General features: G+C 40.2%; 3 protein-coding genes across 4 annotated transcripts; all 3 read left to right on the top strand.

Annotated features, from left to right (window-relative positions):
• Positions 1–1,188: 1,188 nt before the first annotated feature.
• Positions 1,189–5,559, top strand: nudt21 (nudix hydrolase 21). Its single transcript, XM_069174301.1, has 7 exons — positions 1,189–1,449; positions 2,401–2,601; positions 2,692–2,755; positions 2,841–2,930; positions 3,556–3,631; positions 3,776–3,890; positions 5,159–5,559. Exons 1-7 carry the CDS (start codon positions 1,328–1,330, stop codon positions 5,178–5,180), a joined length of 690 nt encoding a protein of 229 aa, XP_069030402.1. The 5' UTR covers positions 1,189–1,327; the 3' UTR covers positions 5,181–5,559.
• An 842-nt stretch (positions 5,560–6,401) lies between these two features.
• ogfod1 (2-oxoglutarate and iron-dependent oxygenase domain containing 1) lies at positions 6,402–12,544 on the top strand. Its single transcript, XM_069174400.1, has 13 exons — positions 6,402–6,616; positions 7,721–7,866; positions 7,961–8,007; positions 10,125–10,225; positions 10,319–10,435; positions 10,516–10,607; positions 10,697–10,825; positions 11,257–11,370; positions 11,449–11,528; positions 11,610–11,890; positions 11,996–12,124; positions 12,215–12,273; positions 12,357–12,544. Exons 1-13 carry the CDS (start codon positions 6,457–6,459, stop codon positions 12,516–12,518), a joined length of 1,617 nt encoding a protein of 538 aa, XP_069030501.1. The 5' UTR covers positions 6,402–6,456; the 3' UTR covers positions 12,519–12,544.
• A 1,717-nt stretch (positions 12,545–14,261) lies between these two features.
• tradd (tnfrsf1a-associated via death domain) lies at positions 14,262–23,762 on the top strand. Of its 2 annotated transcripts, none has more exons than XM_069173909.1 (5): positions 14,262–14,302; positions 18,020–18,173; positions 18,280–18,560; positions 21,688–21,835; positions 23,439–23,762. In XM_069173909.1, exons 2-5 carry the CDS (start codon positions 18,023–18,025, stop codon positions 23,735–23,737), a joined length of 879 nt encoding a protein of 292 aa, XP_069030010.1. In that variant the 5' UTR covers positions 14,262–14,302; positions 18,020–18,022; the 3' UTR covers positions 23,738–23,762. The 2 variants fall into 2 exon arrangements, with proteins under 2 accessions (XP_069030010.1, XP_069030011.1); XM_069173910.1 differs by lacking the exon at positions 14,262–14,302 and adding an exon at positions 16,791–16,853.
• The last annotated feature ends 1,736 nt before the right edge of the window (positions 23,763–25,498 follow it).

Genomic DNA, 25,498 nt, shown 5'->3' with positions numbered 1-25,498 from the left:
GCTGCCGAAAGCTCTGGATAAGGATAGTAAGCAGGTCCTCAGTTAAGAACTCAAACTATTGTTTCTGAGGTCAAGTTTCACACTAAAGCTTAAGTTTGAATGTTTGTGGTTTAAAATGTGAATGCACATATTTATTAACTTCAATTATTTGTAAGAGATTAACGTACAATATTAAACACAGATGGTAACATGTATATTGAAGCAGAGAGGGAGAGAAAAAGCAATAATACAAATTGGATATCAGTCAGAATGGTCAGCCAATTGTAATGTTGAAAGAAACAAGAAATCACGTTCCCCAAACAATTACAACTGCATGTCAACCATAATATCAAATGGTATTTAATGGGATCTAATAAAATCTTACAAAGACAAATGGCCAAAGCCTGTAGTATAGGCTGCAAATAAAAGTGCTCCTTCTGTTGCAGCAGGAGAAAAAGGGAGTATTTGGGCCTCATTCAAAAAAGGTTTGTCAAACTTACTTGAGTCTTGCTTGAGTGTTTTGTTTGTTTGTTTGTTGTTGTTAAATTTAGAATAATGTCTATTTAAAAACTAGAGGGGAATTAAAAATGTGCTACCTGTTGATGTTGCACATTCTTACAAATAGCAGATGAATAAATGTAGATTTCTTCAGATACTCAGGCCTGATGATGCTGATTGGCAGACACCCTGGTAATCCAACAAAAGGCCTGCTGGGATAGAGGAGTGGAAACAGAGAGACTTCTTTTAGTTTGATATAAAAAAAAAAACAAAAAAAAACTCAATCACGGAATGATTGCAACTGTGTCTGTTTTTACTAAGAGTTAATGCCACACATAAACATCATATTAGTATTTCTTCTTTCAGTGTTCAGTGTTAAAGTCAACCCTCATTTTTGTTCTTTTTTTTTTATGTAGAGGTGATTTGATACTATTGGATTTAGGACTTCATCTTCAGATCCTGCAAGTCAATCTCTGCGGTGAAGCATAATGGTAGAAATTAAGGTTTATTATAAAGCATCTCCTTTTTCTCTTAACGCCAGGCAAAGGAGGTAAGTGGTTGATAAAATTCACAACTATCCAATGGGCCTTTTCACCCGGCGCTCCACTGTGGAGATTCAATCTAATATCATCTGCTTGTCGTTTATCATCCACACCAGTAGGTGTCGCCAGCAGATATCGCCCACAAAGGCGCACGCATTTCACCCGGAAGAGGAGCTCCGAGGGAAACCACGGCAGAGGAATTGTTATAGACTCGCCGCACGGTTTCTGTTGCTATTTCAATAACTCTATAAGTTACAAACAAGCTGTTACCGGCGGTGCAAGCTGCAGGAGGATTTAGTGCTGTAGAGATGTCGGTTGTGCCTCCCAGTCGCTCGTCCACCGGCTGGCCGCGCGGTGGTGCCGTTCAGTTCGGGAACAAATACCACAGCGGGCCCGCTAAACCGCTCACCCTGGAGAGGACCATCAACCTGTGAGTTCGTTTGGATCCGAAATTATGCACTTTCAGCTGCTCTTACCGTCGATATGTGCATGATGCTTAAAGCACATTGACGAGCAACGATACAACAACAACAACAAAAAAGTGTCTGTTTGCCAATAAGGCAGCTCAGACCTCATCACGGCACAAACAAACACGGCTGCGTTCAATGAACAAAAGTCTGAAGCAGGAAATGTCAGGCATGGTAATGTAACGGTCAAGCGTTGTTTGTTTCACTTGAACATAACACAAAAAAAAACCTTATTATTAATTGCGACTGCAGTTGATTATTAATTCTTCAATCAATTAAAGTATACATTTTTAAATATTTTTTTCTTGAAGAAAATTGAATTTAAAAAAAAAAAAAAAATTTAAAAAAATTTTTTAATTTTTTTTTTTTTTACCGCTTTTAGCTTCTCAAATAGTGATATGTTGTTTTTCTGTTTTCTGTTATATCGAACTCAATATCTCTCATTTTTGTTCTTTGGTTTTACGAAGCAAGCTATTTGAATAAGTCTGCCAGGGCTTTGATAAATTGTAATATACATTTTTATTGTTTATTTTTGACATTTTGAATTTATGGGCCTATCAATTAATCAAAAAATAATCAACAGAACATGAATTAATCAGCCCTAATCTGACCCCATTTTTTCTCAGTAAATGGCTTAACCAGTTTGGTCTACAAAATGGCAGAACAAATTGATACTGATGATTCCCATCACAATTTCCATTTGACATGTTCAGCTTGCTTATTTTTTATTACCAAAAATATCCAGTAACTCGGCTGCAAAAGTATGCAGTTTTTAAAAAAATGTATTTCTACCATGGAAGCGCACCAGTAAATATTCACTTTCCAGAAGGTTTGTTTTGTAAAATGGAAATGAAAGATATTGATACTAATCACTTTGTTGGGGATGCTCCATGTCGTGTATATTTTTGTGTCAGATACCCTCTGACCAACTACACATTCGGCACCAAGGAGCCTCTTTATGAGAAGGACAGTTCGGTGGCCGCCAGGTTCCAGCGGATGCGGGAAGAGTTTGACAAAATGGGCATGCGGAGGACAGTGGAGGGTGTTCTCATTGTTCACGAGCACCGACTTCCTCATGTGTTACTTCTGCAGCTGGGCACGACCTTCTTCAAACTGTGAGTTGCTGTTCAGAGGCTCCTGTGTGAACCAGCAGAGCTGGGTTTTTTTGCTGCACTTTTGTCTGACGGTTTTCTTCTATGCTGCAGGCCTGGTGGAGAGCTGTGTTCAGGAGAAGATGAGGTAGAGGGTCTGAAGCGCCTGATGACTGAGGTAGCTACATCACAGCACAGTTTGAGTGTCTTGTTACTGTGGTGATCGTGAAGTTTATGTGTATTAACTGTTGACTGGATGTTAGATCCTCGGACGGCAGGATGGGGTGAAGCAGGACTGGGTGATTGATGACTGTATCGGCAACTGGTGGCGCCCCAACTTTGAGCCTCCACAGGTTAGTACACATACATGAATAATTAAACATTTTGAGGATTTCATTAACTAAAGGAACACTTATATTAAATGTTAATGTTTCAAATATTTTAAGTGAAAACAGTGAAGCATTAATAGATCAGTTTTGAAATCTTTAAGCAGCATCTGGCCCTGATTTGTGCAAGTCACTGAAGTCTGAAATACATCTGCAAAATCCTGCATTGTCCAATTCTTTATACTGAGCAATGATTTATACGAGGGGCAATCAAAAAGCTCACAGTGCATTGAAAATGTAGTTTCTTGATTTTCTTAACGGCACCACTCCTACTTGCTGCATTTGGCCCCCTGCTACTTCATTCTGTTCCCCGATAATTTGACACTTTGATGTGTGATCTGGGCTCAGGTTTCAGCTGCATGGAGAAAGCGCTAATGTGCCCGACCAAGTAACTTGGAGTATTTGCTGGTGAAGGTTAAATCTTCCCGCTGCTCCATGCATATCACAGTGTTGCAACAGGAGCAGTCAATGAACTGGGTTTTTTTTATTACCTTTTTGTATCAGATTTTGAGACTTGGTCATGGCCACGCTTTTGATTTATGTTGCCAAGTTTCCAACATTGCTAATGTGGGCTGAATATTGTGTCTTGCAGTACCCCTATATTCCAGCTCACATCACCAAACCTAAGGAGCACAAGAAGCTGTTCCTCGTCCAGTTGCAGGAAAAAGGTCTGTGTCACACTCTCACTTATGAAATTATTTTACTTTGAAGTTTAATAAAGAAAAAATGGTAAATAACGTATAATTAAAAGAAGAGGCCACGTGGATAAAAGTGGCTTCTTGTTTTGAAATCTGTGATAAATTTTTCTGCAGCGCTCTTTGCCGTTCCCAAGAACTATAAACTGGTGGCAGCACCATTGTTTGAACTGTACGACAACGCTCCTGGATACGGACCAATCATTTCCAGTTTACCGCAGCTATTGAGCAGGTACTTTTGAGATCTTCTGCTTGTGTTGGGTCTTTGTTTAAAATGGAAACGTTTGTTCTCTTCTGTTGTATTAAATTAAAATCCGAACGCCTCATTACAGGATTTACGTTAAATGACTGACCTGAATAACCTGTAGTTATTATTCGAATTAAGTCGAAGCTTTTTTTTTTCATCGGAATGTAATGTTTGATTAACACCGGTAAGCACAGTGAAAGCGCTTATTTTAAGCCTCAGTCGTGGGCAACGGGATGGCACGGAGAGCACAGAGACGACTGCTCTGGTCTGAAGAGCTGCTTGAGATATTCATCCTGAAAGTGTCTGAGCACAACACCAAAGCTCTTCCAAACGCAGACTCTGAGCCAGCAACACAGGCAGAATGAGACGTTTGTCAGGATTGGGTCTGAATGAAAAATTCATATTGATATGAAAAAAAAACAGTCGCACATAAGACGAGAGTTTATTCAAGTTGTTTTGCCCTCTGATGCACCAGTAACACAGTCAGGTGTGTAGCGGTATATTACATATTATTTAATATCACAGGAGAATAATGTGCAACAAACAGTATGTTTGTGTGGAACGATGCTGAGAGGTACTCTAAGATTGTGCTACATCTGTCCAACTTGAAACATAAAGACACCCAGTATAATATGCAGGTTACAGGTTCAGCCTTTAGCATGTGAAGAACAAAACAAATATATATATATATATATATATATATATATATATTGTATTTGATTGTAACATTCTGAATCTCCACACTACGTAACTACAGAAAAAGGGAGCTAAAGTTTTACAGTAAATGGCCTCGTGGTCTGCTGACCTGCATGATCCCATAAACAAGAGTTGTTTCAGCGACTGTTACCTCATCTGTCTGACAATTGTATTTGGGTTTCAGTGGGAATGTCCTTGTTCTAGCTGAATTTCCAGGTTTTAGAGAAGTATCTGACCTGCAGTGCTGATGTTTGAAAACTCATGCCAATCAATGTGGGACATGGTCTCAATATGTGCAACTCGGGACAAGGGATAAAAAAAAAACCCAATGCTGTGCAGTCCCACGTAAAGAAGCACCTTATGTGCTGCTGCTGCGGCGGTGATCTCAGAGCAGGAAATGACACCCACAAGATTCATGCATGAAACATAACAGAAAGGGGAGCTTAAATAGTTGAATCAGAAAAAGATGAGAAATAAGCATGCTGGGGTTTTTTTTTTTGCAAATAGTTTTTTTCTGAAGATGAGTTTTTAATGATAATTATAATGTCTTTCTGTAGGTTCAACTTCATCTACAACTAAGTTGAGTGAACAGAAGAACATCTGGCTGTCTCTGTGAGTGCAGCCTTTTCTGAGAAACAAAAAGACTTCCACCTTTCACAAACAAACACTTGTCATGTCAGGTATATTGGCAGTCCACAGGGGTATTTACACTGTTGGTAGAAGAATGAAAATGGAAATGTCACATTTTTTTGTTTTGTTTTTCCTTTTTATCTTGAGAAACTGGTCATTTTTGTAGTATGCCGATCTGTATTCCAGTGTGCTGATTTTATGCCCTCAGAGGAAGTCAGTGTTTGATTAAACGAACTACAACATTGCGTTTCTTGTTTTAACCTGTAACAATGTTTTTCTTTTTAATAAATAAGTCTTTTGAGTATGTTTTTATAAAGTTCAAAGTTCAGGGGAGTGTGGCTCAATAATTCTCATTAAGCTGAAATAACATGTCCAATTTAACGTGTACAAAAAGGTTATACATTTCTGTGTGTAGACATTTTACACAATTTTTGTGATTTAGCACATTCTGAGTAGAAGAAAAGTAAACTCTGACTTCTGTCAGCAGTGAGGTCTCAGTCAACTTGAGATCTGATGATTGACTCGGCCAGATGAGGATATTCTACCTCTTCATCCTGAAAAGTTCTCAAATTTTGATGCATTTGGCTCAATCAGACCACGCAGAAGGCTCCTGTATACCTCTATATAAAGAAAAATATACACCAAAACCACCCAGGGATCAAATTAAAACCGGGATTAAAGTATATCACAGATGAGAAAAGTACCTTTTATTTAATTCTACAATGAAGCTGAAGTAATCCTTAAATAACATTTTCTGATTTAAAAGTTGCAAACAAGGCAGTTTCAGACATATTGTAGAAGTTGAGCAGATATTCAGATTACTACAAGTATTACTACAGCCTACAAGAGCAAATGATTTGTGGTCTTCGCAACCACAAAAAAAAACCTATTTGAGTAAGTTTATAAGAGCCTATGTTACCCATCTATTTAAAGGAGAAAGTACACCTTTACTTGTTTTAAGCCAAATTGTGAAAATTGTAATAAAATATACTCCTGAAAAAAAACAACTTTACTACTGAATATTTCCAGACTAAATATTGTCATTTTTTTTCCATGGTTCCTGGCAGTCTGCACTCGGGGCCAAAAAAAAACACCAAAAAAAAAAAAAAAAAAATCCCGGGGCCATTCTTTACGTCATTTCTCTGCGACGCCGCTTCGTCCACGCTCCTCGGCACTGTTTTTTTTTTTTTTGGATGTTGTTATCGGTCTTCATAAAGTTTCTGTCATGACTTCCAAACGGCCGCAGGACGAGCGCGGCCCCACGGACAAGAAGAGAAAGAAGAAGAGCTGCGAGCAGACCGCGGAGCTTTGTCGTGCTGTGGAGGACGAGCAGGTGAAGAGAGCCGTGCAGGAGGCGTGGAGCCGCCGGACTCCCTACAGCCGCGGTCGGTGAAGGAAACACTCACAGCTGCTTTAACCGTCTACTTTTGAACAACGTTGTCCGGTCTAACAGACATGTACCTGCACACTAACGCCACCACGCAGTGGCCAGCCCTGTGGCTTTAAAGTTCGATGTTTACAGTAGATTTGCTCCATCGCTGCATTAAACGTGTAGGTGCCTCTGTTATTGATCCTCGATCATATCAATAAAATGGACACTAGTAGAAATACCTGCCTCCACAACGTCATCATCCTGGGTTTTGGATTAATGTCGTTATTTGTTATAAGTGTTGTCTTTTCCTGGTTTTAAAGGCTGTATTACAGTGAAGTGATGTCATTACTGAACTGACCAGACTCTTATACCAGTTCTATTATTTGCCTTTACCCATAAGTTATTATATCCATATTACCAACGATACAACATCTCGTTATGTCAATATTTGCTGAAAGCATCAATAGTCATCTTGACAATGTTGTTGCAATGTTGACATTGAGCTCTTTTTCCAGCCTTAAATTCAATCCACAGTTAGAGTGTGTTTGTTTTTATTAACTGATCTTTCTGTTTATTTGCTGTATACTATATGGAGGTTTGCAAAATCAGAATAGAAGTAGTATGATTGGGAAAAAAACAGACAGGGAAGTCAGACCTAGTACAACCATAAATCAGTGCGGCTCACTGTTCTCAAACATTGTCTATAATTATTGAATACATTCAGAGAAATTAAAGGAAACGTTACAACAGATAAAATAGTGATGATCAATGAGGAAATCTCGGACTGCAGACAAATAACCGTCCCATCGGTCAGCCCCTTTCTTTTCATATGAGCAGAGATTAGATCTGGCATCGAGGAATTGCTCTCTTTTGTCATTTGTTTTGATGGCAAGTGTGTTTTACATTTTGTCTCTTTCTGTGTTGAAAGTCTGCCCTGTTTACATGATCAAAATAATATTTCACCGTTGGTGTTGTAAGTTTTTTTAATTTTTTTTTAAATGTGCACTCTAAGTTTTAAAACTGTGGTCAGACTCTGCTCTTTGGTTTGTTGGAGCAGATATCAGTCATGTAGAAGCTGTTGGTCATCTTGCTGTTCGTGTGTGTGATTGTTGTGCAGGGGATCTGGAGTTGGACTGTCAGCCTTTTCCTCACTGCGTCATCAAGAACTTCCTGAGCAGCGAAACCTTCGTGGAGAACCTGCAGAGCGAGCTGCTGAGACTCAACTTCCACGAGAAGTCAAACGACCTGTACAAATTCAAACAGGTGGTTCATCAAACTCACCTTCACTCTGGTTTACTCCAGCAGGTCTGTGTTGTTGCCTGATTATCCTCATTTATTTATTTTTCTTCCCGTACAGTCAGACGACTTGAGGAAGAGGACGGAGCCACATATCGCAGGACTGAGGTAACGAGCAGCTGGCACTCATGTGTGTTTGTGACAGGATGGGCTACCAGTGGGAGAAAAGTGCTTTAAAGCGTTGGGCGGCAAATAAGCTCCAGAAACCTGCCAAGAACAGATGACGTGTTTTAATGCCCATTTATCTGTTTCTATTGTTTGACTCAAGTCTGGTCTGAACCACCAACCCAACAATTCATGGCCAATTAATCTGTACGGCTCCACAGCCCGATCCACTGCGTTACCTACTTTTATTAAATCACATGTATACTATCAATATCTCCCACCTGACATAGTGTCCTACCTTTTTTTTTTAAAGCCACCTTAGGATACAGACACTTTTGACAGCTGACGTTATGATGTGTCCAAGCAGGAACATTCATGACGGCCACATTTCAAAGAGCACCCTGCAGGGGTTTCACGCAGGCTTCCTCGCAGACCAGACCGACGCTGTTAATCACTCCTGTGCTTTTGTTCGCTGTGAAAAGGGTTTGCTCGCACGTCATTTAGGTTTTGTGTCTTTAAAGCACATTTTAGTTTGACAGATGCTCCACACTCGGTGTCCACTTTACTATCCTGTACAATCTGATGCAATTTATTACAACATCTCGCCGTAAATCCTCCCATCGAGAAGTTTACATTCAGTTTTTGATGACATTATAATAAATACGAACGTCATAGTTAAAGAACATGTTGTGCTGGACCGCATTATGTTGAGAAATCCTTCCTGTTAACATACATAAATTTGGCAGATTATGGGGAACAAGTTAAAATATCATCCAGTTCAGGACAACAGCAGCACTAACTATGACCTCAGTGCTAAAACATGTGCCAGTGTCAACAGAAACTGAAAGTTATAAGCCTCATAAAGCAGAGCTGTTGTACTGGATCATATTAGATGGTCGGGGTGTACCTAATAAAGTGGCCACAAGTGTATATCCTACCTGACACCATCTCACTTTAAACACACATTTTCTCTACTGATCACTCAGGCCGAAATTGTCACTGTAGTTCTTTTTTCTGCTCACTGTGGAGCTCAAGGTTGTGAAATGCGGTTTTGATATTATATTTAGTATTTGTTCAGTGTTTGCGTTGATAAGTAGACTAAAATAAAGTGTTTTAAGTGAGCAGTGTAAGAATAAAAAAAATTGTTGTTAGACATTTCTGGTTTATTTATGAAGTCCACCAGGTGGAGCCAGAGATTACACACAATTAATACATTTCCTCTATTTACTGCTGAGGACCGAATGTTAGCGGTAAAATTTATTTTGGACTGTAAACCTAAAATATTCAGCTGCACCCAAGCTGATTCTTGTTAAAGCAGCACTGAGCTCGGCAGTGAACACGAGGCTGCAACACTGTCGGTCAGCACAACGGTATAAATTCAGACAAATGACTGGAAACGAAGCTGTTAATGAGACCTGCCGAGAGGTTCAATGTTTCAGTCAGGCCTCAAAAGATTTCAGAGTATTAATGCAGAAGGAGGCGAGCTGTGTGTCAAGTCAACATTTTAGAGGCTCCCATATTACCCAGGTACACTGCGATCATGTCAAACTGTCGTTACAGTGGAGAGACTGCGATGCTTAATTTCTTCTAAATACTAAACTGCAGTTCTGCCGTGATGCACTTCTACAAACATGCTGTGAAGCTCAGATGGTGACAGATCCCCGTTCTTTAGATAAAAATAGGGCACACACTCACAAATGATCATCATCTCATCGATGGGAAACACCTGACTTTAATGTTGCTGACAATCACATGCTTTTGCTCACAAATATGTAATATTGGATCATTTTCTTCAATGATAAATACCCAGATATCACATCTTTATACAGAGAGATATAGAGAATTGTATGGGTGTACTTGTGATTTATATGATGCTACACCTGCTGAAGAACTACAGCCCTGGAGAATATACACTGTAAATAAATAAACAATTGCAGCCTCCCCCTTGTGATCATCTATTATTAATGTCACAACAAAATGTCACGATGAGCTTTCGGGCAGTCAAGCAGTCTGTCTGTGTGGTGAGGGTTACCAAATGTGTGTCTTTATATGACGTTAAAGGTTACTGTCACCTTACAGTGCATTACAACGTTTCACAGTACACGTTTCTCTATTTTTAGGGCAGCACTGTTTGGGCGTTTCCGTTCCTGGCTCGGCGAAGTGTTGAGGATTGAGCTGGAGCCCACAGTGGATATTTCTTGTGCTAGATATGAATATACGGGTGAGATTTGTCTGAAAACATCAGCAGGGATGTTTTTTTTATTTTAGGCCCTTTTGATTTCCTTTTATATGTCACCTTCTGTCTTCTTTCTAGACATTCTCTTGTGTCATGATGATGAATTGGAGGGGAGGCGCATTGCTTTCATTTTGTACCTTGTGCCTCCGTGGCGCAGCAGCGACGGGGGAACCCTCGATCTTTACACAACAGACAGTGAGTTTCCCGCTTTCTGTGCGTGTGTGCGTCTTTCTGCACTTTTACACCACATAAGTGTTTTCTCTCTTTGTCATCAGGTAATTTCCACCCACAGAATATAGTGAAGTCGCTCGTACCCTCTTGGAACACGCTCGTCCTCTTTGAAGTCTCTCCAGTGTCCTTCCACCAAGTAAGGATGAACGCTCAGGTTTTTAATTTCTGCTGCATCGAACAAGAGGCGGTGATTGGAAATTGAGACCATACACTGTGTTTTTCCAGGTGTCAGAGGTTCTGTCACAGGACAAGTGTCGCTTGTCTCTGAGTGGCTGGTTTCATGGGCCTTCTTTGGAACGTCCTCCTCGCCACATAGAGCCGCCCGTCCCGAGGAGTCCACACTTACCGAGAGATGTGAGCGTTACCGTTATTGGAATAGACGGAAATTTGATAAAGAGTCGCATGAGAAGGTCGATATGATTATTAATCTACATGAAGCTGGAGCCAGAAGTCAGGTAGCTTAGTTTAGCATAAAGACTGGAAACGGAGGGAAACGGCTAGCCTTATTTGGTCAAAAGGTAAAAAATATTTGATGATTAATGACAGCACCTCTACAGTTCACTGATTAACATGTTGTATCTCATTTATTTAGTCTATGCAATACTCAAAGTGTGAAAGAACATGTTTCAGTTTCATGAAGAGTTATATGTACCAACTTTTCTGTTATTCTTATCGGACACATTTCAGCATTTTATCTCTGCTATCCTAAGTGAAATTGTCCGACTGTTCATTAATGGACAGCTGACATGCCTGCTTACATTGTGCTGTGTTTGTGTACATGACAGGAAACGTTGCTGTTGGAGTGGGTCAATCCAGTGTACTTGGACATTTCCTATCAAGAGCAGATTCAGGAGGAGTTTGAAGACAGCTCTGAAATTCAGCTTAAAGATTTTCTCAAGGTAACTTCTCGCTCGTTTGCTTTCCTCTGCGTTGCCTTGGTCCGCTTCCTGCTGCCGACTGATTGTGTTTGTCTGCAGGAGGAGAAGTTCAGGGAGGTGAGTGAGGCACTGGGACTGGCTCAAATTCAGTGGATGAAGAGAGGTCCACCCAATAAAAGGTGGGTGGTGTTTGTTGCGTGTTCTGTGTTGGATGGCACACTGAGTCCAAGACCTCTGAATGCTTATCCATGTGCTTTCAGATGCTATGAAGCGGCCTCTACGGACACCCTGCCTGACTGTGTGAGTGCATGTTGGGAGCTGCTTTGTTCAGAAGCGTTCTTCCTGCTTCTCTCCAACTTCACTGGCCTTCGATTGCACTACCTGTGCCCGGCTGACGATGACGAGGAGAATGATGAAGAGGAAGAGAAGAAGGAACAAGAGGACGGACAAGCCACCGGGTCTTCAACCGAAACAACACCAACAACAACAACAACAACAACAACAACAGCAGCAGCAGCAGCAGATGCAAGCAGAGAGAAAGGTGTGTCAGTGTGAGGAGTTTTCTTCCGCCACAGATGTGCTTGTGTGTTTTGACCTGTTTTTTTTTTTTTACCTGTGTGTGTTTTGACCTGTGTGTGTTCTTCAGAGCTGAGCACACCTGTGTGTTGTGGCGAAGTGCGACGATGGTCTCATAGTGGCTACACTCTGCTGCACGACGGAGAGGCAGCACGGGCCGAGTACGCTCTGGACCTTACTTTACCTTTTGGTTGTGCAGGTGAGAACACACACACACACATACACACTATTGTGATTAAACTATTAATCAGTGTTTTGATTGTCACAAAACTTGAATTGTCCTTCACAGACTGGCAGTCAGAGTTTGGGGGATTCACATGTTATGTTGCTAATGAAGACGATGAGGAGGTGAGTGCTGATTACAGTACAGTGAGTGTAACCAATCTTCTGTGGCTATCATCAACATCGCTTTGTTTCCGCCTTCTTCACAGCTTCTGACAGTCTATCCGGAGGACAATTCCCTTGCCCTCGTCTACAGAGACAAAGAAACCCTCAAATTTGTCAAACATGTCAACCACAAAAGCTCCTCTGAGTCTGCTGGCAGTTCAATCTGCAGGGGGTTTTATGACTTTTCTTTTATCTACTATGAATGAATAAATATATAAAAAGATATAGTATGTATATGTGTTTGTGGGCTTCTTGACATCTTTGTTTCATTTTTCCTTGTATTGGTGCACTGATATGACACTTTGCTCGTTGGGAAAGGACACCTGCTAAAGGACACTTTCACATTTGGACACAGCCAGTCAGGGACCGACCACCAATGATTCACAACCCCCCGTTGTATAATCTGAGGCATTGCAGCGAACGCAAACTGACTTTTTTTCAACATGATACTGACCATTTTCATTTGTATGACAACACTGACAATGACACAACAGCAGTGACTCTGGAACTTAATGGTTTTAATAGAAATTCACCAGAAATACCAAGTTACAACTTCTCAGTGCCCACAAAGTCTGCTGAGGTTTTTCAGTTTGATTAGAGGGCTTCCTTTTAGTGTGAGTTTATTTATTGCAGAAGATTTGAGTTTAATTGGAACTGCCATTACTAATGTGGTTGACAAGGGTCCTCCAGGAACGTGTTGACTGGATATTTGTGAATTGGCTTCATTCCAGACTTTTCTGCCATCAATTTTATTGACAAAAAATTAATTGCGATTGTCTTCAAAGAATATTTACCATCTCATAGAGTCAGTGCTGGGAGAAAATCTTTGTCTTTTTGAAAGACCAATGGACATTTTTCTCCTTTTGGTCCAGTTGATGAGAACATGTGAACAGATTGGGTGACTTAAGGACTGACGGTAGAAATCTTTAGTCGTTACTATATACTTCACGATGAAGTGGAAAACAACATTGACATTAAAGAGTAATTTGCGTCATGGTTGAAACTGTTATAATCAGATGCACAATTATACAAACATGTTTATATCATTTGATACATCTTCTCACATAAAACCACTCATGGCAATTTTATCCCTTTATTTGTATTCCCTAAAGTTTCCCATGAGATTCATGTGAAAGAATACATCATGAAACCTAGTTACTGGGCTGTCACTGATTTTTTTTTTGTTATTGCGAATTCATAATTTCATAAATTTGATGTAACAAAAAAGAAGTAAAAAAAACAAACAAAAAAACCCTAACACAAATATTATATATTCAAATTGCTTATATGGACAACAGTCCTAACCTCAAACATATTTTAACCTGATACCGCAAACAGTCTGAAATAAGCAAATATTTATTTTTTTGTTTCTTGATAAATGACCTAAAAGATTGGTTTGATTTTTCGAAACAGCTGACCATTCATTTTCTGTCAATCCAGTAGCAAAAATTTCCATGAAGCATAGGCTCCTTTTAATTGTTTTTGCAGTCACTGACTTATGAGTGGATTTAGCAAATATAGCAATTAATTATAATAATTTTTGTAGCAGCTCGTTTGCAGCGTTTAACACAAATGAAACAATTAATGCTGCCACAGTAAAAAGTAAGACACTACAGAGAAACGAACATGTCACTTGACCAACCTGGCCTATTGATTTCCTGTTTCTTTGACTGTGGGTTTTAGCTCTTGTATTAATCATGTTTTGCTTCACTGGATCGTCACTGGGAAATTTTGACTCTAAAGATGAGTAATCACGTTTTTTTTGTCCTACATATGACTGTCTACATATGGAAGAACACTGAAGAAGAAAAAAATAAATAACTCACTTCCTTCCCGTCACAATTCTTCCCCAGGCGGCATGTCGGTTTCCACCAATCAGATCGCGTTTTGATTTCTGCTCAGCCAATGGGAGGCCTGGAAGTTCTTACCGTGTCAGTGGGTGTGATCCATCAGGAGGAAGCGTCATCGAGCAATACAACAAAGTTTGAAGGTAAGTTTGTTCCGACTTCAACTAAGTTTTAATTCACAGCGAATCAAAAGAACAGCAGGTGAGAGGCCATTTGCGGGAGAACCTGAGTCTTTTAGCTGCCCAGTAAAGTCTTCAGCGGGACGTTTGGTCGCAGTGTGGGCGAAGTTTTACGGCAGTTGTGTCTACTGTACGTGAGGTTTACCAACACGAGCAGCGACGTCTTTTATCGTCTCAACATAGTTTTAAAACAGACGGTTTCTGTCTCCGGTTGGACGAATCAAACTGATGTCGCTGTTAAATTATGAATTAAAGTTACACTTAGTTGCAGGTGACGAGCTAACTTCACCTGTTCTCACTGAAAATCACCTGTACTTCTGGGTCGCGTAGCAACCCTGTCTTCAGTTAGCCCTGATGTTGATCACTTTGATATTAAAATCACGTGGAATTAAAGTACAACTGGCTGTATTTTTTTCTCACCCAAGTGACTGTAAAAGTCAGCACTACTTTCTACATCATGCCTATAAGCCGTAATCAAAGGGTTTATACATGTTCACAAACCATTTACTAACGCCACAGTGAACATTACTAGAAAGTGTGAAACCCAGGTATGTAATGATGCTTTACCAACATGTGCTGTCGGTATTATAATGGAATAGAAACACATGTTATACTCGGGCTTTCCAGATGGATTTTTTTTTTTTAATTTAGCTTTAATAGCTTATTATGTATCTGCCGATACCGAGTCCCGGTCCGACACTTGTGTTTCCAGTGGAGGATACAGCTGCCCAGTGCACACTTCAAGGTGGTTAAAATGTTTTAAAATAAAGCCAAAGTATATGTTTGAAAACCAGGTCTGTAACACATTAAGGAAAAACATTGCCTGCATGCAAGCGGTTCCTTAATGTTTTCATTATCATGAATTTATTTTTGGTTTTCATGTTTTGTTTTAACAAAATAACCAAGTAAAGAAACTAAAAGACGTCTTTATAGATAGCTCTTATTCATTTGACCTGAGGCAGCATTGTAGTAAGAACATAGGCTGACTCTTTATGAGTATTACAATCTCAATAACACTTTGACTTGGTGCAATAACTTGACTTTAGCATCCACAAATGATGATGAGTGTGTGAGCTCATTGTGTTTTGTTGAGTGGTTTTAGGTGCAGCATCAAACCATTAGTATTGAACACAGCTCTGTTACTACTGCTTAGCTAATATACCACATTGCATCATTGCAGATGTCTGCTGTGCGGCTTTTGTTTTCGATTTGAAAATGTTTCCATACTGCCTGTGTTTAACCACACCTATGTCACTGCAGCATCCTGTCTCAAATTAGGCTCACTGTTAACGACACCTGTGCAACAGTTGACTTGGGAAAATAAAAAAGGAGCGGGGCTTAATACAGCTCACTGTAGCCAATGCCAGTACCAGTCTTTGAGATCAGCTCAGGACACACCTGTTTTTTTTTTTCAAACATTGCTCAATGATGCAAAAGAGTCTTTATCCAAACAACATGATCTGAATTTGACTCAAAAGTGCATCGAACACCTCCAACTATACACTTCACATTTACTGTAGTGGTCTCGCTCCATTTCTACTATTTTAAGTTTTGCTGAACTGTGAATGAAACACTGGAGGGCTTTTTATTTGAACGATGTGCTGGTTTGGAAATAGGCAGTAGACATATCAATTTAATTTATACAAAAACAAAAGCTGCCATTCTTTAAATGAGTTGCTTACATGTTGTTGTTTTTTTAATCTGTCTCAAAAAAATATTTAAATTCCCACATGTACATTAAATTCTTTATTGCTCACTGTATTTTCCTCTCATCTCCACACTGGTTATAAACAGATTGCATCATGTTGTAAAGGACAAAGCATCTTTTCCAAACTTGAGTCTCGTTGAGGAAAATCTCCTGTGTTGCTCTATTTAATCTGCAGTTTAGCAAAGGAACAAGTCAAACTGAATTTGAAAGTACAAATATTAATTTTGGAAGATCCTCACATGTTTGATCAAAGACTGCTGAGGCCTCATATTACCTTCATCTTTCTAATTCAGTTTTGCAAAGACACTCACACCTCACAAACTGGGACCACCAAATCCTGGACTTTTTGTCTAGTTGGTAATTTGTAAAGGTATTTATTAATTCACGAATTATTTCAGCACGCTACAATGACTTGCTGTAGCTTTCCTTCTTTATTCATTGTAGTCGCTTACCTTGTTTGTCAATTTAACAATAAAACGGACAGCTCTTTTCTCTGGTTGGTCAAATCATACTGTGATGATTAAAACTGCTTTAGGAAAAGCATCTCTTGTTCTGTTTTAAACTGCATCATTAATAATGGATTGTTTTGGGTTTGGACTGACTCATCACAAAATAGTCAACACTAAAGCACGTTGTAGTGCTATAATTTATTACATATGTTGACGAATGGGTTTAGTTTATTCCAAGCCATTATCTACATGTTTGTTGTGTTTAGGAGCTATAAAGCATTGAAGAAAATCATCAATCAACCAAGAAAAAAAATTCAAAAGAAACAGAAACAAGATCAACGATCACCGTCACAAACAGGTAGAATCACTGATTTGTGGAAACATGTTCTTGTGCGGATCTAATATGTTGAAACCCAAACGTCAGACGAGCTTTCCAGGGAATACTCGAGGTTGCTTTTTGGCAGCAAAAGATAAATTATGTATTTTAAGGTCCTGATGATCATTTAATCCTCATACAGCTGGTGAAGTAATCCCACACTATACTTCCACAGAACCGGTAGATAGTATCGTATATCATTACATACTGGTAAGTTACAGACATTCCTGTAGACCCAGCAGCCAAGTGTACTGTGTATTTGTGAAGTACGAGGCCATGCATATAATCCAGCTCAGAGGATGCTCTTTCCACGCAGAGCGCTCGTCAGGGTGCAGCGAGCGAGCCTCAGCGGTTCATCCAGAGTTACAGGAGTTAGGGACTGGACTGGGGGAGGGGAGGCATGAGATTAAACATGTTTTTATATAATGAGGGTTTCAAAAGGAGGCTTGGGTAAAAACAAAAAGGATATGGTGGTGTCCTCAGGCCGCCACGACCAGCGACTACTGGCAGAGGAATTAACATATTTTGAGCGTCCTCCAGTCCAGGCGGTTACACTCAGAGAGGTCCGATTTATTTTCCTCTTCAGTTCGGGTGGAGGTGATTGCAAACTGTATCTTCTGCCTCAGACAAAAGAAGACCTTTAATTAATAGCTGAGCAGATGTTTGAGTTTAAACTTGAGGTGTCACTCAGATCTATTTTTGTCACCACATCTGTTTTTTTTCCACATTGTAAGGTTATTAACCTGTTGATAACTTTTTTGATGAATGGATACATCATTTAGTCTATAATTTTTCAGGAAACTGAAAAATGCAGATCAAAATAGTTTGTTGAAACAGCTTGTTTGGATAATTTATACATTAAATAAGGACTGAAAACATCTTGATTGCTCTTTGAAGACAATAAAATGTTCCCTTAGATTAGTGAATGTCAGAGATTTTTGCATTTAACCTGTTTGATGAACACGTAAAGCTCTTTTTTCTTTATAATCCTTACTCAGGGAGCACAGATATTCTTTAGGTGACTGATCTTTGAACCTATCAGTGTTGTCATGTATGATGTTATCATCAATAAGGATTCTTCTTCCAGCAGCTTCATTTGTGAACTGAAACAGAATCATGATGTACTGAATGTCTCACATTATGCTCAGAGGATGGCGGACAAGACTGTGGACGGAGGGCCATGGATGGGATGTGCGGTCATGTTTCTGCAGTCGCTCTGTCCTGGTGTGGACCTTCTCTCTCTCTACAAAGACCAACAGGGAAAGTTCATCGTTTTCAAAGTCATCAAGCTGACACTTATAGGTGATCTCTCCAGTTTGGATCTCTTGTCTGGTGCTGTGTACTAATTAAAACAGAAGAAAGCTTTCCCAGGATGTCACACTCATTGCTCTGTGTTTCCCGTGCTCAGATTCTGCGGGAGGTCTGGGTGGTTGTGAGATCCTAAAGGTCCATGATGCTGATCCCTTCCTGGGGGTGGAGGTGAAATTTGTGGATGTGGCAGCATGTCGGCAGTTCCTGGAGAGCTACAGCTCCGGAGCCGTACATCAGTCTCTCTCCCAACATGCCTGCCGGCTTCTTGCTCTGCCCCAAGAGTTCACTGTGGAAGCCCAGCTAAAGGCCAGCACACACATCCTTGATCTCTGTCTGGACGAGCTGGACCTTTGCCTGCAGCACATCCACCTTTCACAGGTATACTTAATGTGTCTGCTTGACTGTTCAGTGAGGATTTGAGGGGGAAGGCCAGTATTACAGATTTTCAGGTAGTCGGTCCTTGGCTCGTTAATTTAGAAGTAATGCTTCCCGTCACTCATTCATCCGGACATTGTGTTCACGTTAGCTGACTAATCCGTGAGATTTTGATTGGGCTTAACCAGTTACTATGAAGTGACATATCAGGCTGTGTCAATGTTTACTTAACACAGATGGCGCAGTTGCAGATAATGTTTTCACATTGATCAGAGAAATAAGTTGGAAGAGTTATAGCTGTAGGTTGAATGGGAATGATCTGTACAGCTGTGTCTCATCTCAGTTGCTGTTTTTCATGAATGTAGCTGGTTGTCAGGTACCTTGGAAGACGATGTCCCTGCTCTTAATTTCACCTTTTAATATCAGATGTTTGTCCATCCTTTGAAAACAGCCTCGTTGAGCCCAACAGCAGAACCCATTTAATCTTTGTCAGCATGCTGCTTGTTATGAAGCGTACGTTGTGAGAAACCTGGTTAAATGGAGTGATGAACAAGTTCTCTGAAATGTGTTTTAGTCCTGTCTTGTTTATGACCCTGTTGGTACATGTAGTATTTGTTCTTGCTCCACTGAGCAGCTCATTCAATTTTCTACGAGAGGCATTTACAGTATCGAGTTCAAACCAGCACAAACAGGCACTGTGCTGGTCCTATTTTGGAGGGCACGCCGTCACCAGCCATTCAGAGGTCTTGGTCCAGGCTAGTTGGTGGTAACCTCAGCTAGTTGCGCCAAAATTAAGATGTTTTGTCATGAATTTAGCTTTTCCTGAAAGCTAAACCCGACGTTCTGTGAACACTGGTGTCCGTTTAAATGTTGTTTATTAGACCAGACTACCACAGTTACAGCTCAGACTGATCAAGTCCCACACTTGGTGGCCCCTGATTTAGCCCCAAAATTAGCACTTTTTTAAAAGTAGTAGTTTAACACTTTTGTATAATTTCCAAATTCTGCATTTTCTACATTTTTGAGTATTTTCTAATCTCAGACACAAGATGCTTTATAATCAGTATTATTGTTACCATCGTGACATTTTTAGTTGACGGTTAATTGTTTTACAAAAAAAAATTGCAATAAACGATTTAACAGTGTATAAAGATAGTAGAGGAACTTCTCATTTTGAAAAAAATGTAAAGTAAAAATAGAACTAAATCTTTGGGAAAACAATTTACTTTATCTGTGATATCTAGGTTGCGGTGGCTTTTGAAGTCGCAGTCATGACTGAAACTACAGTGGTGTGAAAAAGTGTTTGCCTCCTTCCTGATTTCCAATTTTTTTGCATGTCTGTCACACTTAAATGTTTCAGATCATCATTTAAATATTAGTCAAAGATAACACAAGTAAACACAAAATGCAGTTTTTAAATGAAGGTTTTTATTATTAAGGGAGAAAAAAAAAAAATCCAAACCCACATGGCCCTGTGTGAAAAAGTGTTTTCCCCCTCCTGTTAAAACATAACTTAACTGTGGTTTATCACACCTGAGTTCAGTTTCTCTGGCCACACCCAGGCCTGATTACTGCCACACCTGTTCTCAATCAAGAAATCACTTAAATAGGACCTGCCTGACAAAGTGAAGTAGACCAAAAGATCCTCAAAAGATAGACATCATGCCAAGATCCAAAGAAATTCAGGAGCAAATGAGAAAGAAAGTAATTGAGATCTATCAGTCTGGAAAAGGTTATAAAGCCATTTCTAAAGCTTTGGGACTCCAGCGAACCACAGTGAGAGCCATTATCCACAAATGGAGAAAACATGGAACAGCGGTGAACCTTCCCAGGAGTGGCCGGCCGACCAAAATTACCCCAAGAGCGCAGCGATGACTGATCCGAGAGGTCACAAAAGACCCCACAACAACATCCAAAGAACTGCAGGCCTCACTTGCCTCAGTTAAGGTCAGTGTTCATGACTCCACCATAAGAAAGAGACTCGGCAAAAATGGCCCGCATGGCAGAGTTCCAAGACCAAAACCACCGCTGAGCAAAAACAACATTAAGGCTCGTCTCATTTTTGCCAGAAAACATCTTGATGATCCCCAAGACTTTTGGGAAAATACTCTGTGGACTGACGAGACAAAAGTTGAACTTTTTGGAAGGTGTGTGTCCCATTACATCTGGCATAAAAGTAACACTGCATTTCAGAAAAAGAACATCACACCAACAGTAAAATATGATGGTGGTAGTGTGATGGTCTGGGGCTGTTTTGCTGCTTCAGGACCTGGAAGATTTGCTGTGATAAATGGAACCATGAATTCTACCGTCTACCAAAAAATCCTGAAGGAGAATGTCCGGCCGTCTGTTCGTGACCTCAAGCTGAAGCCAACTTGAGTTCTGCAGCAGGACAATGATCCAAAACACACCAGCAAGTCCACCTCTGAATGGCTGAAGAAAAACAAAATGAAGACTTTGGAGTGGCCTAGTCAAAGTCCTGACCTGAATCCTATTGAGATGCTGTGGCATGACCTTAAAAAGGAGGTTGGTGCTGGAAAACCCTCCAATGTGGCTGAATTACAACAACTCTGTAAAGATGAGTGGGCCAAAATTCCTCCACAGCTGTAAAAGACTCATTGCAAGTTATCGCAAACGCTCGATTGCAGTTGTTGCTGCTAAGGGTGGCCCAACCAGTTATTAGGTTTAGGGGGCAAACACTTTTTCACACAGGGCCATGTGGGTTTGGATTGTTTTTCTCCCTTAATAATAAAAACCTTCATTTAAAAACTGCATTTTGTGTTTACTTGTGTTATCTTTGACTAATATTTAAATTTGTTTGATGATTTAAAACATTTAAGTGTGACAAACATGCAAAAAAATAAGAAATCAAGAAGGAGGCAAACACTTTTTCACACCACTGTATGTCGGATATCATTTTCTATTGTTTCTGTCACTATCATGTTTGGTATAAAACAGTGTCAGTATGTCAATGATATCTTTAGAGGCGTGGAGGACAACAGAAGAGCGAAACCGTACAGAAACAGAGTCCTGCGGTTGAACGTGAACTCTCGTGTAAAAAGGTGCGAGTTCACCTTAAACTTCTCGGGTATTTTATTGCATGTAAGTGATCTTTATGGTTTTGTGTCAGCCGGAGCGCCTGCGCGATGAGGAGATCGATCAACTGGAGGAGAAGCTGCAGAGTCAGGCCCTCGGTCCTTCCCCACAGCCCACCACCATCACACAGGAAGAGTCTCCTCTCCCCGGCAACTGCTTCAAGTTTCAGAACAGAGTGTTTGGTGAGTCGAGACAGTCGCTTTCCCTTTTCAGTCCTGTGTAGTGATTTGCTGGCAGACTTTGCAAAGATTAAAATAGCATTTTATGAGCATTGTAGAAGATAAGTTTTTTTTTTCTTCGTGCTAAATACTGTTTTGCCCAAACTGCTGTTTTTGTTTAAAGGTTTTACTGCAAATTTTGAGTGTTAAAGTTGAGATAAGAAACTTGCTTGTTATATATGTATTTTCCATATGAGTGAGCATCAGGTGGTATTGCTGTATGGTCATACAGACAAAATGTTGTATTGTCTTGAAATCTTTTTTTCATGCTGGTGCCGTCATCTTCAGACCAAAACCAACTTTTTATAAACGCAAGAAGCTGTCAGGATTTGGTTGATAGATTGTGTTTTCAGACAGCCTATGAATTTAGTAGTGCTTTCCAGCTGACCCTCTAATCCAGCCTTTTATAAACTGATGGGCAGCCTATGGGAGGAGATTAGTGCCATCAGATAATGTATTTGGTTTGCTTATTTAGATTGATTTCATAGTGGGTCAACCAAAGTCGAAATGAACACCTGAATGAGATGTGGAGGCTTTTCTAAGAGGGCCTTCAAGCCAACACAGAGCTACGCAGCAACTGAAATGAAATACCGCAGCACACATTAACTTGTTCTTCTGGGATTTGTAAATTGATGTTGATGGTTTTAATGGGTTAAAGAAAAAAACTTGAAAATATGCCATCACTGATATTAAAATTTTTAAACAGCAAAGAGCAGTAACAGACTTTTGCAGTTCTGTCCTCATTAAAAACTGCTGATTGTTCAGTATTTGATCAGCAAATGTGAAACCACAGAGCTGTGTTCATCAGTATCATCCTAACAAGGAATCAGATGGGTATGTGTGATGTGGAGGGCGGGGTGGGGCGTGGGCACATATCGTTTTGATTGCAGTTTCTGTCAGCTCAATGTGCCTGTTTAGCATCTTTAAGCTTATTGTTTTGGTTTTATTGACATTTTAATGTGACCATTTTAATTCATTTTCACCGCTCTCATAACGCAGCATTTGCAGCCGCAGCAGGAAGCTGTTTTCAACTAATATCTCCACTCACCACTTCCTGCTCGGCACCAAATGGCAGACAGATGAAATTAACGACTAGCTGCTGAACACAGTGGAGCATCCAGAAGCAGAAGGGGGATATATTTATCAGGACTTAGTGAGGACTAAAACAGAACTATAAAGAGGGCCTTTTGGGCACCATGTGATCCCTAATCAGGCTTTGTAACTGCTGAATATCTAAATAGCAACTTGCTAACATTAAATAGCTTCGTGTGTGATATAAAACGTGTTTACAGTTTAAATCAGTGTCTCTATATCCCTCCCTCAAAAAGATAAATCTTTCAGAGACATTAAATCAATGAACAAGACGCAGAGCAGCTACGATTGACAAACGTATTCAGAATTAAGATCTCAAACATTCCTGTTGGTGTCCTTTAAGGTGAGTAAGGTTTTGGGGGAAATGTTCACTGTTTACACATAGATCTGTTTGTAATGCACAGTTTATGCCACCACAATTAAGTAGAGTTAATATAAGTGTTTTTCCTTTATCCCTTATCTTTTGGCCCGTCAGAGGACCGAATGCTGACGGGGGCAGATGTTCAGAGCTTTTCTAACGGAGTGGGCCGTCAGTGGAAGCATGTAGGGAGGGCCCTGGGGAAGAGCTGCCGCGCTCTGAAGGGTCCGGCCATAGACAACCTGGCCTACGAGTACGAGAGAGAAGGGCTGTATGAGCAAGCCTATCAGCTGCTCAGTCGCTTCATCCAGGCAGAGGGGAGGGCGGCCAAGCTGAGCCGACTGGTCAAAGCCCTGGAGGACTGCAAACTCACCAGCCTGGCTGAAAACATTCTGGACGTACAGCCGCCCGAGTAACTCTGCGTACGAGTTGTGAAAACTGAGGGGGGGCAGGTCCCTTCTGCATGGGGGGGGAGGGGGGTGACTGTCCTGCACGCCTCTATATGCAGTGTGTTTGGTCTTGATTGACGTCTGTCATCCTCACGTTCATCATTCCTCTGTGTGTGTGTGTGTGTGTGTGTGTGTGTATGTGTGCGCGCGCGTGTGTGTGTTTGGGTGTTTGGGTGTGTGTTCACGTTTCAGACAGGTTGTGAAAACTGAGTGACTCATATCTTGATTTTCTTATCAATTATTAGTATTATGGATAATTGTTTTCAATTGGATGAAATAATCTGCATCACTGTTAAAGAAATATGCTGTAATGAGTTTAATGCACTGTTTAAACTTTTCATCATGTACCTCTTGTATTTCTGCTTTTATAATTTACAGATGGAACCTGTTGGGTCTTGTTTCTAATGAGTGCACAACTGAAGGTTATTGATTTTTTTTTCCTATGAAATGGGTGCATACAGATTAAATGGTCGCACAAAAAGGCTTCATGTTTGTGTTTGATGCATTAGTGTAATTAAAACTGAAAATATAATTTTGTCAAAATTCCCTCAGGTATAATTTAGTGTTAATCCTCCCTTCCTGCCATCACTCGCTGTCACTCACACGTGCACATGATTGAACTGCTGATTTACTGACGCTGCTGCTCAATGTGTGTATGTGGCTGCTGGAGTCACGTTGTGGCAGCTTCAGGGTGGAGATTTACCGAAGGATGGAGTCTCTGGAGGTTGAGCTCCTCTGCTGGTTTCATTCAGAGTCCAGATGTGGTGTGTGGATTAGAAGCTTTTATCACACACAAACACTTATTTCTGCTATATGGTAGCCACGACCCCCAACATACACATACACAGCTTTATGAGTTATGATAAACACACACACACACACACACACACACACACACACACACACACACTGCTCTGTACATCTGCTCTTAACTGCTGAACAAAGTGTGGTTATGTCCTCAGTAATATTTTCTGAGAACTTTGTGGGTTTACGACATCAAGAGGAGTTTAATTTAACGCGGACACAATCATTTCAATTTTTTATCTTCGAGAGATGATGCTGATACTATTAAAAACAGCTTAAAATTAGTGGTTTGTGTGGAAAAGATGAAGTTGAAAGGACATGTAGACCATAATAAGGGGTAATAAAACTACATAAATTAAACTTCTTTCCCCATTTGTTTAAATTGTGGGTTCAGTTGGAGGTTAGTCCATGATTTCTATATGGATGTAGTTTTGCTGATCAAATTTAACATGAGCTCTGTCTCCTGTGTGACCATGGCTGCTCAGAGGTCTTTGATTATTTATTCCACTGTAGCTAGTATATATAACACCTATATATAAATACCCAGCAGTGAATATAAGAAGTATTTGTATTTTTAAATTCAGCAGTGCAAACATTTTAAATGCAAAACTTTCCCCCGTAATGAAGTATACTGTATTTCCTCCGCAGAATTGCTACTTTTACTTAACGATATATTTTTTTCATCCATGTTTTTTATTTTTTTTTTTTTTTTACATTGTCGTGTGAATGCTTCTCTGCTGTATTTTTTACGTAGCTGAACGTTCACCCGGTGCTCCGTGTCCACCACCACCATGTGTGTTTCAGGCCTACTCATCTTGTTGACATGATTAAACGTCACGCAGAACCCGGAGAATAGGTGGTGACCGTTTTGGAGGCACTTAAATTGTTCAACAGCAGCACAGTTTCCACTAATACCACGAGACA

This window comes from Embiotoca jacksoni, unplaced genomic scaffold (genome assembly GCF_022577435.1).
Source record: "Embiotoca jacksoni isolate LCO1_2020_lvr unplaced genomic scaffold, fEmbJac1.0.p SCAF_6, whole genome shotgun sequence".
Taxonomy (NCBI): Eukaryota; Metazoa; Chordata; class Actinopteri; family Embiotocidae; genus Embiotoca; species Embiotoca jacksoni.
Note: the sequence above shows the minus strand (reverse complement) of the source record. Positions and strands in the feature narration are given on the sequence as shown.

Bases quoted from the DNA above. Each gene is read 5' to 3' on its own strand.
- ogfod1 (XM_069174400.1), top strand. From the start codon at position 6,457: ATGACTTCCAAACGGCCGCAGGACGAGCGCGGCCCCACGGACAAGAAG. The intron at 10,608-10,696 runs GTAAGGATGAAC...GTGTTTTTCCAG, and splicing joins CTCCAGTGTCCTTCCACCAA to GTGTCAGAGGTTCTGTCACA. The intron at 11,371-11,448 runs GTAACTTCTCGC...GTTTGTCTGCAG, and splicing joins AGCTTAAAGATTTTCTCAAG to GAGGAGAAGTTCAGGGAGGT.
- tradd (XM_069173909.1), top strand. From the start codon at position 18,023: ATGGCGGACAAGACTGTGGACGGAGGGCCATGGATGGGATGTGCGGTC. The intron at 18,561-21,687 runs GTATACTTAATG...GTTTTGTGTCAG, and splicing joins AGCACATCCACCTTTCACAG to CCGGAGCGCCTGCGCGATGA. The intron at 21,836-23,438 runs GTGAGTCGAGAC...TTGGCCCGTCAG, and splicing joins GTTTCAGAACAGAGTGTTTG to AGGACCGAATGCTGACGGGG.
- nudt21 (XM_069174301.1), top strand. From the start codon at position 1,328: ATGTCGGTTGTGCCTCCCAGTCGCTCGTCCACCGGCTGGCCGCGCGGT. The intron at 3,632-3,775 runs GTCTGTGTCACA...ATTTTTCTGCAG, and splicing joins CGTCCAGTTGCAGGAAAAAG to CGCTCTTTGCCGTTCCCAAG. The intron at 3,891-5,158 runs GTACTTTTGAGA...GTCTTTCTGTAG, and splicing joins TTACCGCAGCTATTGAGCAG to GTTCAACTTCATCTACAACT.